This window comes from Marmota monax, unplaced genomic scaffold (assembly GCF_021218885.2).
Source record: "Marmota monax isolate L192 unplaced genomic scaffold, Marmota_monax_Labrador192_F-V1.1 WCK01_AAM20220418_F8-fsc00133, whole genome shotgun sequence".
NCBI lineage: Eukaryota > Metazoa > Chordata > Mammalia > Rodentia > Sciuridae > Marmota > Marmota monax.
The window spans coordinates 2,686,737-2,699,497 of NW_026694821.1; the positions used below are offsets into that span (position 1 = coordinate 2,686,737).

Genomic DNA, 12,761 nt, shown 5'->3' on the forward strand with positions numbered 1-12,761 from the left:
CTCTCTATATCTATTTAATGGAGTACAGATTCCCCCCTTTATAGTGATGTGTTTGGGTGAACTCTTGTCACAAGGCTTCGGGGGGTGGGGGAAAGCAAAGTTACAGTATTTTTTAGTCATAAGTGGTATGACTCACAAGTCACATTTTCTTTAAAAAAAAATAAGAACATTTCTATTTAGAAATTTTGATTTTAAAATAGTAGTTTTTATTGGGAATAAAAATAATTTTAGTACAAAATTAGCGTGAGCAATGCCAATCTAGATCCAAATATAAGTGCATGATTTGAAGAAAATTATGCTCTTTAAAAAATACATATTGTTCAACACTATTTGAATTTAAAAGCCTGTATGGTGTAGTGACAGGTGGCCTATAGTCTCAGTTACTGGGGATGCTCAGGCAGGTGGATCACTTGAGCTCAGGAGTAGAAGACCAGCCTCCGGAACATAATCAGACTGTGTCTCTAATATTTGCTTGCGGTATTGTAGAAAGATATTTGCACTATGTGAGAAAAGAATAAGCGTGTAGCAGTTTTGGAATAATGATCTTCAGATATTTCTAAATTTCTTAAATAATGTTTGAGGCTGTATTTATATTTTGCATTTTTGTTAATTCTTTTCTGAGTAGTTTATTCTTTTTAATGGTACTGTGAGTAGATGTGTTTTATTAAATTTAATTTTCAGATTATTCATGGCAACTATGTAGAAGTAAAATTGATATTTGTATGTAGCATCTTGCTGAACTCATTTGTTCTAATGGTTTTGTTTTTAGTGGATTGCATGAGTTTATTTTTGTTTTAAATTTATAAAAGAATGTCTGAATAGAGCTAGATTTGCTTCATCCTTTCCAATTTGGATGTATGCCTTTTATTTCATTTTTCTTGCCTACTTGCCCTGGCTACAATCTCTAGTACAGAGTTTGATAGAAGTGTTGAGAGCAAACATCCTTGTCTTATTTTTAATCTTAGGAGATTTTTCATCTCTTTCGGCATATTGTATGTTAGCTGTGGCTTTTTTTGGTAGATGCTGAGACTGAGAAAATTCCCTTCTCTACCTAGTATATTGAGTGTTTTTATTAAGAAAAGAGGTTTTGTTACTTTTTGTCAAGTGTTTTTGTATATGTAGTGAGATGATTATATGATAATTTGGAATTCTTTTGCTTGATGAAAACCCCCAATTCAGACAGGCTTAAAATAAAAAGGGGCATTTATTGGCTCACTTAACTGAAAAGTCCCAAAGAGTATCTTACATAACATAATACACAACACAGTGTAATTGAGGGGCTCAATCATGTCATCCAGATTTGCCCTCTTTACCCTCTGTCCCTCAAATCCCTTAATTCCCTTTTCCCTTTATGTGCAAATCATGTTTAGGTCTCAAGTGATGACAAAATGACTGCCAGCAGCTCCAGGCAAACATCCTTAAGATAAAAGTAAAAAAGAGACAGTCTCTAGATCTTTCTGTCTTTCCCCAGTCCAAGTAAATTTCTGGTTGCCCATTCTGGAAGTGTCCTTGAGGACTGGTTGGAGTTGGTCAGCCCTACCCCAGACTACATGGATGAAGTGTGGAGAAGGAGGTTTTTAGCAATAGAAATATACTGGATGGATGTTGAATTGCCAAAAGTAAATGTCATGTATACTTTCTATAGTGAAACAATCCAGAATAATAAAAAGTGAATGAAATCAGTATTTAAATATTCTTATTTTTCCTTTATGCCATATCTGGCAGTGGTAGTTGATATGATCCAAACTCTTTCTGCTCATTGGTGTTTCTTTCTGCTTATTGGTGTTTCTTTCTGCTCATTGATGTTTCTTTCTGCTCATGATGTCTTTCTGCTCATTGATGATCTAATCCTTCCAAGCAGGAGGTTTGACTGATACCACATTCCATCTTTTATTTTGGTAATGGAGATTGAAGCCAGGGGTGCTTAACCACTGAGCCACATCCCTAACCCTTTTTACCTATTACTTAGAGACAGAATCTTACCAAATTGTTTAGGACCTTGCTAAATTGCTGAGGCTGGCTTTGACTTTGAGATCCTCCTGCCTCAGCCTCCTGAGGGATTACAGGCATGCCAGCATGCCCAGCCACATTCCATCTTTTAATAGAGGACAGCAAAAAAGAGTGGGAATTGAATAAGATTAGTCCAGTGATAATCCAAGGGAGCAGGGACTGGATCTGGTTTTCATCTGCCCATTTATCACCTTAATATTTTATCATTTTAAAGGTAACTGCAGATAAATTTAAAATAAGAAGTAGATTAATGTCCTCTTTATCATCCATGCCCTTTTTTCTCCTCTTTTGTCATTGCTGGGCTGAATTCCAGTTTGTCAGTATAGCACATTACGAAAAAGCTGTCTCAGTAGTAATCTGTACTCTCCATCACTCTACATTTAAATCTTGTCTAATGAGAATGAGACTTTTGTGGTCTCTTTATGTGCCTTTTGAAACTCCAGAAACTTTATGCAGAAAGTGTTTTCTTGGTCACAGTTTCTGTAGTTCCAACCTACAGAATAAAATATATTGAACTTCCCCTTGTATAATTATAACTTGCCCTAGATAAATACAGAACCTGTTATAAGGAAGGTCTTGTTTCAGTTACTATTATAGTTTACTAGCTACTTTAAAAACTTACTGCAGCTGTGTTTTATGTAGGAGGGGAGGCCATTTAGCATTCTTCAGGTTTGAGTTTAATACATTTTTTTTTTCATTTTTATGATACCTTTCCCCTCACATTTCAACAACTGAAATACTAATGCATCTCATGATCAGTATTGTCATTGTTTAATTGGCAGGGCTTTTTTTCTTTCATATTACGTGAAATAATGGTATATCTTAAAATTGGTAATGTGATTGTTAATTTTATTTGTCTATTTGACTGGACCACAGGTGCCCAGACATTGAGATGAACATTTGATTTAATAGACTTAAGTAAAATAGATTGCCCTTTAAAGTTGATGGGCCTCATCCAGTTAGTTGCAGACTAGAACAAATAAAAAAGGAAACTCCTTCTGCCCATTTGCCTTGAACTGGGACCTTGGACTTCATTGGAACCAAAACATTGGCTCTTCTGGGTCTCTAGCTTGCTGAAGGTCTTAACCCAAATGTTTAGGTCTTAACCCAAATGTTTCAGGACTTAACCCAAAGTTGTTTATGAGCCAGTATTTCATAATAAATCTGTTTATATGTATTTACATATACATCCTCTGGAAAATGCTAATTCAGAGAAAGTTTGATAAAATATAGTAGTTGAGGGGCTGAAAGTGTAGTTCATTGGTAAAGTACTTGCCTAGCATGAGGTGGCTGTGACTTCAATTCCCAGCACTGAAAACAAAACAAACATAAAATAGTAATTGAGTATGCTCTGAAAGCCTTCTACACAAAAGGTGTGGTAGATTTGGAGAGCATTCACACCAGCCAAAGACATGAGAATTGAGCTGTAAATGGAAAAGATACTCTACAGATGCTCTGGTTCTATACCAGGGTAGCTTTCTGCGAATGGGGAGCCAAGGTCAGGGAGCTTTTGTGCCAGAAGGGGCAGTGTAGACAGTTTTCTTCCTGGCTCTGCAGTATACTATACTGGGTAACCTGTTAGATTTCTTTATAAATGAGCTGGTTGGATTAGGTGATTTAGAAGATCTCTACCATTTAACAGGTTCTCAGAAATTGGTTCTTTTTCAGTGAGGGGAGGGTAGTCTAAGGCATAAATAATCAGACTCTCTTGCACAGAGCTAAAACATCAATAATATCTGATTCCAGGGCAGCTAGCTCTCTGCATAAGTACATAATCTGATGATGGATTGGGTTTCCTAGGTTGCATTGTCTGTGCCAAAATGGTAGCCTTTAGGTTTAAGTTTCTGTTGAATTTGAAGCCAAGTTAAAGAAGCAGCATTTTCTGAAATAAAAATGTACATATTCATCCAAAAGGTTTGCAAGAACTGACTTAGATCAGTATGGAAATTTTAAGGCCAAATGGTTTTTGACATCCAGTAAAGGTTCTAGATCCCTGGGAATGAAGTCCTCAATATAAAATGTGACAAGAAAGGCAAATAATCTTTAGAAAAGACTATCTTTTGGGAGAAAGGGTTGGGTGGTAGGATATTTCAGTCCAGATATTATCGGAGAGTAGATGTTGAAAATTAATGTTTATTTAGTTTTGATTAAGGAAGTGAGAGACATGGTACCTGGCAGACCTGAGTATCCTTGTTCCTAGAAAAGCAGACTCTGATGAAGGAAGTAGTGAATGAAACATCTTGCCTGCCAATCTGACTCTTCCACTTGGACTTAGTACTGACCAATCAGCCTTCCAATCAGAATTATAGCTTCCTTATATCATAATCTTAGGCCAGGGATGCTCCAGGAAGTATGGTAATCCCCTGTTTATAATATAATAAACAGATTTCATTTGGACCTCAGCTGGTGTCTTTCCCATTGGGTTCAAATGATGCAATTCCCAAGTGCCCATCAGATGACTATACCTGTGCAGGCCCTGGGGCTTTTCTCTGGCTGCCACAGCCACAGCACAGTCCCATGAGAGAAGTATATCCCTAAAGGGCTATGGCATTTCAGAGAGAGGAAAAATATCTATGCCCAAGCAAAGAGACCTGAAAGACTTATGCAGAGATAGGAATGACATTTTTATGAAGAACCATTTCAGAATTCACAAATAAATTTTACTTGATTGGATATAAGGTGTGGAAGAGGACAAGATGAAATGTCCCTAAATTCTTCAAAATTGACATGATTGGAGTTAAAACTTGAATATTTTAAGATCAGTCTGTTTTGATGGATCAATACTAAATAGTTAAGTTCAATGAAGTTACTTTTTCTAATTTTAAGACTTAAGGCAGGCTTACTGGTCCACATACTGTATGATCTTTGTTGAAAGGGCATCCTTATCTTCCTTGTCTTATTTCTAAGTTTCAGATGTTTTTTTTCTTAATCAGAAGAGAAGAGAGTGATAACAATAATGTTCAGGGCACAATAATATTTGTTTTAGAAAAGTTAAAAGTCATCTACTAAGGGGTTAGTGGTGTTGCTGTATGGGAGAGCACTTGCCTGGCATGCACAAGGCCTTGGTTTCTATCTTCAGCACTAGGGGAAAAAAAAAAAGTTCAACATTACTTGTGGTGTATTATATTAGGGAAACAAAAAGAATAAAACTCACTTATAAATTCTATTACCCAGAAAATCATCATTGTACTTTTTTACTGACTTTCCAAACTTCTGTGCCTCATGTGACTATATGTCTAGAGCAGGGGTCCTTTGTTTTTAATTTTGCAAAAATAAACCAAACATACAGGTCTTTCCTAATCTTCTCTTAGAATTTCCCTTGCAATAAAAGGCTCTTTTCCACTGAGACCTGGTATTTTATGTTAGGCCCCACTTTCTGTGTCAGATAGGCACCTCACATTGCAGGCATTAATTACCATAGTACTCTTGCTTATGCTTTCAGGTTGGCAGCCTCGATGGTTCCTTCTCTGTGGGGGAATATTATCCTATTATGATTCTCCTGAAGATGCCTGGAAAGGTTGCAAAGGGAGTATCCAAATGGCAGTCTGTGAAATTCAAGGTGAGAAATAAGTGGCTTGCTAGTTTTGTTTTGTTGTCTCCCAGAAAAAAATACAGCATTAACTTTTGCATTCCTTTCTCTGCTGCTCCTGCAGTAAAGACCAAGCTATGTAGTATTATGTCCTAGAGGAAAGGCTTGTAAATGCAACTTAAAATTGTAGGCAGCTCTTGCAAGGAAATTGGTTAAGAGGTGGTCACAATAAATGAGAACAAAGAAATCAGCTAGCAATCATTCTTTAGTCACCTGCCCACCTTGGGCCAATAGCTATTTGCAAAGCTTGCTTAAGTCATTTTCCTGAAGTATCAAACATTTCTGTGTTTAAATTAGGATGGATAAACACATACATGTGCATGCATGCACACCCATGCCCAGTCTATGCTTAGCACTCAAAACAAGCAAATATCTTATAGACCTGCATATAGTCTTTACTTCTTGGTTTTGGAATCTTGAGACATGATGAGCACATGTAGCTCAAAAGAAAAACAGATAAGAATTGGGGAGGAAGGCTGGAGAATATGGTTTGTATTTCTTCTTCTAAAAGTTTCTGCAGGAATCGTGTGTGTGTGTGTGTGTGTGTGTGTGTGTGTGTGTGTGAGAGAGAGAGAGAGAGAGAGAGAGAGAGAGAGATATTGAGGATTGAACCCAGTGGTATGGGCTCTGTCGTGGAGCTACATCCCCAGCCCTTTTTATTTTGAGATAGAACTTCACTAAGTTGCCCAGACTGGCCCTGAACTTGGTATCTTCCTGCATCAGCCTCCCAAGTAGCTGGGACTACAAAGTGTGCCACCATACCCAGCCTCTAGAGGAAGTCTTATAACGTTTTTTTCGTTGGTCTGACTTGTCAAGGGAAGTAGAAGACAAAAAAAAATTGTGTTCTTGATTGCTTCTCAATAAATCCAAGGATATAAAGAACATACCCTTGCTCATTGGCATGTTTATTAATTTGTTTTATGTGACTTTTAACAAAATGCCCAAGACTGGGAATATATAAAGAAAAGAGATTTATTTAGCTAACAGTTTTGGGGACTGAAAGTCCAAAAAGTGTCATCCTGGTATGGCGAGGGCTCCCTGAACTGCATCACATTGTGGTAGGATCTTGTACAAGAGGGAGAGATCAAATGATGAGATGGGAAGCCAGAGAGATTGGGGAGGAGCCGGTTTTGTACTTTTATAACAGCCCTCCTACAGTTACTTACCAGGGTATCATGAGAAGTAGATTAATTTCTTCTGAGGGTAGTTCTCCCAGTGACTTTTGATTAGGCTCCACTTCTCACAGGTTCTGCCATTTCTTAATATCATCATACTGGGGACTCGGGTTCCAATACATGAACCCTTAGGAGACAAAACACATCTGAACTCTAGCATTTGAGTCTTTTGGGCCCAAAGTAATGTACTTTATATAAACCAAAAGGAAGATTTGTTCTCTAGTCTGATAAATGATCAATTTAACCCCAAAATTAAAATAGATGATTCAAAAATTTAAAAAAAGTTGGATAGGGTAGAGGCTACCTAGACAGTTGTCCTCTCTAGGTCTCTGACTTTCTTCTGCCTTACTCCCAGTTCATTCTGTAGATAATACCCGCATGGACCTGATAATACCTGGGGAACAGTATTTCTACTTGAAGGCCAGAAGTGTAGCTGAGAGACAGCGGTGGCTGGTGGCCCTGGGGTCAGCCAAGGCTTGCCTGACAGACAGTAGGACCCAGAAGGAGAAAGGCAAGTATTGATTGTTCTTTAGTGTGGGAACCTTGGGAATCACCCACTGGCATCTCTGGGTTCCTTTTATTATTTATCTTGCCTCTGACCACATAGGCACCTTTTTGTATCATTTAAATGCTGTGTATCTCAGTGGAACTTAAATCAGAGTCCATATCTAACTCTTCTTTCTTAGCATGTGAAAGAGTGCTGGCTTTCAAGTCAGACAGAACTACATTGAAATGATGGCTTTGTAGTGTTTCTTTTTCTTTCTCTGTGTGTGTGTGTGTGCAGGGGCTGTGGGGAGGCAGTACCAGTGATTGAACTCAGGGGCACTTGATACTGAGCCACATCCCCAGCCCTATTTTGTATTTTATTAGAGAGGGGGTCTCTGAGTTGCTTAACACCTCACTTTTGCTGAGGGGGCTTTGAACTTTGGATCCTCCTGCCTCAGCCTCCTGGGCCACTGGGATTACTGGGGTGTGCTGGCTTTTTAGTCTGTTGACTATGTAACTTTGGCATGATCACTTAACCTTTCTGAGCCTCAGTTACCTTACTGTTTAAAAAGAGGTCATTACTGGTGCTGGAGTTGTGGCTCAGCGGCAGAGCTCTTGCCTTGCATGTGTGAGGCACTGAGTTCCATCCTGAGCACCACATAAAAATAAATAAAAAATAAAGGTATTGTGTCTATCTACAACTAAATTTTTTTTTTTTTTAAAAAGAGGTCATACCTACCTTAATCTGTGAGGATTCATGATATGAAATGAGATAGGGTCCAACCAGGCACAAAGTTGACCTTCAGTGAAGAGTAGCTGAGCCAGAGAAGCTTTGGCTTAGGGTATTTTCTAATAGTAATGCTCTGCTGTCTCCTACCTCTCCCTGAGGTGGCATGGATACTTAATTGTGAGATTACTGTTACTCATACTCATTAACTTGACACGATTGGGCCTCCTGAGAACCATGGGACAACTTTCTCTTTGTATAGGGGCAGGAGTATCAGGGCTTACTGCATAAGTCTGGCTGCTGCTTTTCCATCCCTGTAGTCATGTATGTACAACTGAAGAGAGTGACTTGCAGGGAGAGGATGGAAAGAAGTGTATCAGGCAATGTTTCTGATGACAGTAGCAGCAAATGTGTCTCACTCTTCATGTAGACCTAGTAAAATTATCTCTTTATTGGTTATTTTTAATGCTAATTTATAGAGACTGTCAACTTTGACTCAGCATGTGGTAATGTGCAGCATTTTCATGGAATGGGAAGAGAGGTGGTAGTAATTTTATCTGAGCCCTCAGTGCCAGGGTGTCTGGAGTGCCTTGCTGATAATGGCTGATTGTGATTAATGTTGACAGGACAGGTGAACCAGTCCTCAGCCAGAATAATAAGCAGTGTTCTTGGTGGTAATTGGACATTACAAAACATTGTCTCCCAGATATGAGCAGAGCGGTGCAATAGCAGGTAGACTGCTCTGACCCCATCTTACAGAGAAGGAGAACACCAACTAGATGACAGAACTGAGACCAAAACTCTGAACAGTGACTCTGCTTCCTGTACAGACCTGGGTAGGTCAGGCAGAATGTTTTCCCCTCTATGTGCCGGTGATTATTTAATGTGACTGGAGTAATAATGTATATTACTTTGAAAGGCTGGATGTGTCCTTTTTCTGTTTTTCTTGCTCCTCAATCTTTACCTATCACATTGTAATTCATACCATATACCTCTGACTTAGGATACAGATTATATATTCCACTTCTGTGCAGGATACTAACTAGGAAATTGGTTATTCATTCTGATAACTACATTATCATTATTTCATTATTTAGAATTTGCTGAGAATACTGAAAACTTGAAAACGAAAATGTCGGAACTAAGACTCTACTGTGACCTCCTTGTTCAGCAAGTAGATAAAACAAAAGAAGTGACCACAACTGGTGTTTCTAATTCTGAGGTAAAATATTATATTAGTAATATTATTGATAGTATATATACATGAAAAATAGCACCACTTTGCTTACAGGTGATATTTATTTTCATGTAATTCCTGACTATCTTGATATTTACTATTTTAGAAGAAAAAGCATAATTCACCATAGAAATGTGTATTGTAGCATATGGAACCATACAGTTTTTCTTACTGGAATTTATTCAGGATTAATTAATTGATAACATTTGGAACTTTACCTTCAGTACTGACATACCAAAGTGTGTTTCTCCCTAGTTTACATCACTTTGTTGTTGTTTTGTCTTTTGCTACTAGGGATTGAACTCAGGGGTCCTCTATCACTCAGCCACACCCTTGGTCCTTTTTATTATTTTAAGACAGGGTCTTGCTAAGTGCTCAGACTGGCCTCGGACTTGACAATCCTTCTGCCTCAACCTCCCATGTGGCTGGGATTACAGGCATTTGCCACCATGCCCTGCCCCACTTTGCATCCTTTATAAAAATAGAATCTTACATGTCTTGCAGAACCATTTTGTAGTTGTGGCTACTAAGATGTTACAATAGTGTCTGTCAGCAGTGCGTATATGTCATCTTTGGTGACAGTGACAGGATTTTACATATCATAGTAAATATTGTGATTTGGAATAGACCAGTGCTTTCATAGATGGAGACAGAGTTTCTCTCCAACATTAGCAAGAATTGAATTTTGTAACATTTATTAATAAAGTTGTCACTCTCCCTGAACCATATTAAGAATTTCTCTTGTGTTAAACTATTAAAATGCTTACATAAACTGGAGAGCTTCTTTGCTTGCCCTCAAGTTATAATCTGACAACTGATGTCTACAACATGAAGAATCTGCAGGTTATTTAGTGGTTTTAATTCATTTTTTTTAAGGTAGTAGAACACCATGCTACTAGTAATAAATGCTTTGAGGTCTTTCTAATAAAGGTGATTTAACTCACTTTGATTCACTTCCTTTTGGTCTCTCTCATTCATTAATCAGCTCCCTGTTGTGTATAGATGAATGGGGAAAGTGAGGACCAAAAACCATTTTAGTCCTGTTCTTGTAAAGTTTGTGATTTAGAGCAGTGATTGTCAACTCAGAGCAGCTGTGTTTCTGAGGAAATATTTGGTAATGTCTGGAGACATTTTTAGTTGTCATGAGTACCACTGGCATCTAGTGGGTAGACACCAAGGATTCTGTTTAACATCTTTAAATGGGCAGGAGGGCTATGCTCTGCCCTTGCATACACAGGCCCCCCCAAATTAGCCAGCCCATAATATCATTGGTGCTGAGTAGAGAAGCCTTGGTTTACAGAGAAGGGAAAATGTGAATGTAGCAATCTTTAATTCCAGAAAGAAAGTGCTTATAGAAATGCTGTGGGAACTTGTTTATGAACAGTATCATCCGTTAACCAAGAGTACCTGGGAGCTTATTAGACATACAAAGGTGAGAAAAATATATAGAGACCACTAAGATGTGGTCTTCTAATTCTCCAGTTAGAGTGTGTCCTCATTTTCCAGAACAACCTACTAATATCAATATCCAGAAGAAAAATGCCCTGAATAAATAAACTGTACACTGAACAAATAAAGTAACTCAGAAGAAAAAATGTATTAGGTTTTTAAAGGAATTCTAATTGCTGAAACCTTGTGGATTCTTCCATACTGAAAGCAGGTGTTGTGTGTTTTCCTGGAAGCTCCACAGAAGTTCTTTGCTCAACAGCTGGCACAGCGCTCTTCTAATGTTACTGAGCAGAAAGAAGTTATTGCCTTTAGATGGAACAGTGGATGAGTGTGAAGGGTCAGATTAGAACATGAGGCCTGTGCATGGTAAATAGATAAATTGGGATAGCTCAAAATATTTTTTAAATAACTGATATACATATTTGTTCAGCAAAATAGGTGGGTGCATTATTATTATTTTGTGGATAAAAACCTGTAAAGGCATAACACAATGGGACTTGGTCTTTCTTGGCAAGACAAAAGAGTCTTTCACTTTGGTCATTTTGTAGGAGGGAATTGATGTGGGAACTCTGCTGAAATCAACCTGCAATACTTTTCTGAAGACCTTGGAAGAATGCATGCAGATCGCAAATGCAGCCTTCACCTCTGAACTTCTTTATCGCACTCCTCCAGGATCACCACAACTGGCCATGCTCAAATCCAGCAAGGTAAAAGTCTAGTTCAGTTTGGCTACAACAGAGTACAATGAAAAGTTGTAAAGTAACATCCTTTGGTGAATGATAAAGACTTTTTAGAGGACTATTTTATTTCCACTTTTTTATCTTCTCAGTCTCCCATATCTAGAAGTTATTTTGGCAGTCTGACCACCTGTGCACAGATATCTCTAATCTAGTCCTTTCTCTCCAACGCCCATGTAAATGAGTCTTGCCTAGAATTTTGGTGGCCTTCTTACTATCTTTAGCCTGGCTCTTCCAGTCAGCTGACAGGATTTCTATTAATGCAGTATAAATTGGGCTGCTTTACCTAAACCTTTCAGTGACTCCCTCATTGCCTTTGGATTAAAGATAAAACTTCCTAGCCCCTTGCCACATCACCAGCCTCTTTTCCTAACATTTCCTGGCATGAATATATTGTCTGTCATCACCCTCACCCCTTTACGCTGCCAAGAATGCCCATCTTGGCTCTTTCCCATAGTAGCTCCTATTCATCTTCCTGGAATTCCTGGGTTGTGCTAAGGATTCCTCCTTTCTCACATCTCCCTATTTTAGTGAAGCTAGCTTAAAAAGGACAGGAACTGCATGGTGTTTACCTTCCTTCCTTCAATGTTGTAGCAATACTTTGCCAGAGTTTGCTGTCTATTAACATTCAATTAGCATAACTAAAATTTCAAAGAAAGCCATTCACCAGGACTTTGGCTCTGATAATTAGGACTTTGAAAAAGGCCACCTTTATTTTCCTTAGAAATTTGGGTACCCCTGTTGGATTTAAAAGTTGGGCTAGTTGGGATCTATGACTCCATTTTAAGAAGACCTAAAATTATTTCTGATGGGGTGGGACAGTAATATATTATGGTTATATTTACCACTTTCATGTGTTGTAGAATTATAAATAATGGGGCTGGGGATGTGGCTCAAGCGGTAATGCTCTTGCCTGGCATGCGCGGGGCGCTGGGTTCGATCCTCAGCACCACATAAAAAATAAAATAAAGATGTTGTGTCCACCAAAAACTGAAAAATAAATATTAAAAAAAATTCTCTCTCTCTCTCTCTTCTCTCTCTCTCTCTCTCTCTTTAAAAAAAAAAGAATAATAAATAATGTCTCATTGGAAGTAAACTTTATTTCTTTTCTTCTTTTAAAGATGAAACATCCGGTTGTACCAATTCATAACTCATTGGAAAGGTATATAACATTTTTTTCTTCTTTCAAAAAACCTACAGCTATTGTTATTCTTTGTTTAAAAAAAGTGAATGATATTTTGATTTTTATGGTGGTTTTTCTTGTAATTTGAGATGTACCAGAAGGAAACAATATCTGTCTTTCCTTTTTTGAGTGAGCCTGAAGTAGTGCAGACCTTCAGCACTAAAGGAA

The 12,761-nt window shown here is 38.1% G+C and overlaps 1 protein-coding gene across 6 annotated transcripts in view; it reads left to right on the forward strand.

The window, feature by feature from the left end:
• Positions 1-12,761, forward strand: part of Plekha8 (pleckstrin homology domain containing A8) — a 102,325-nt gene that overhangs the window by 13,863 nt on the left and 75,701 nt on the right. For all 6 annotated transcript variants that reach the window (XM_046426024.2, XM_046426023.2, XM_058573137.1 and 3 more), the window contains exons 2-6: positions 5,453-5,569; positions 7,130-7,285; positions 9,085-9,209; positions 11,222-11,380; positions 12,532-12,572. In XM_046426024.2, the coding sequence (XP_046281980.1) occupies positions 5,548-5,569; positions 7,130-7,285; positions 9,085-9,209; positions 11,222-11,380; positions 12,532-12,572 (503 nt within the window). In that variant the 5' untranslated portion in view covers positions 5,453-5,547. The remainder of the gene's footprint in view (positions 1-5,452; positions 5,570-7,129; positions 7,286-9,084; positions 9,210-11,221; positions 11,381-12,531; positions 12,573-12,761) is intronic.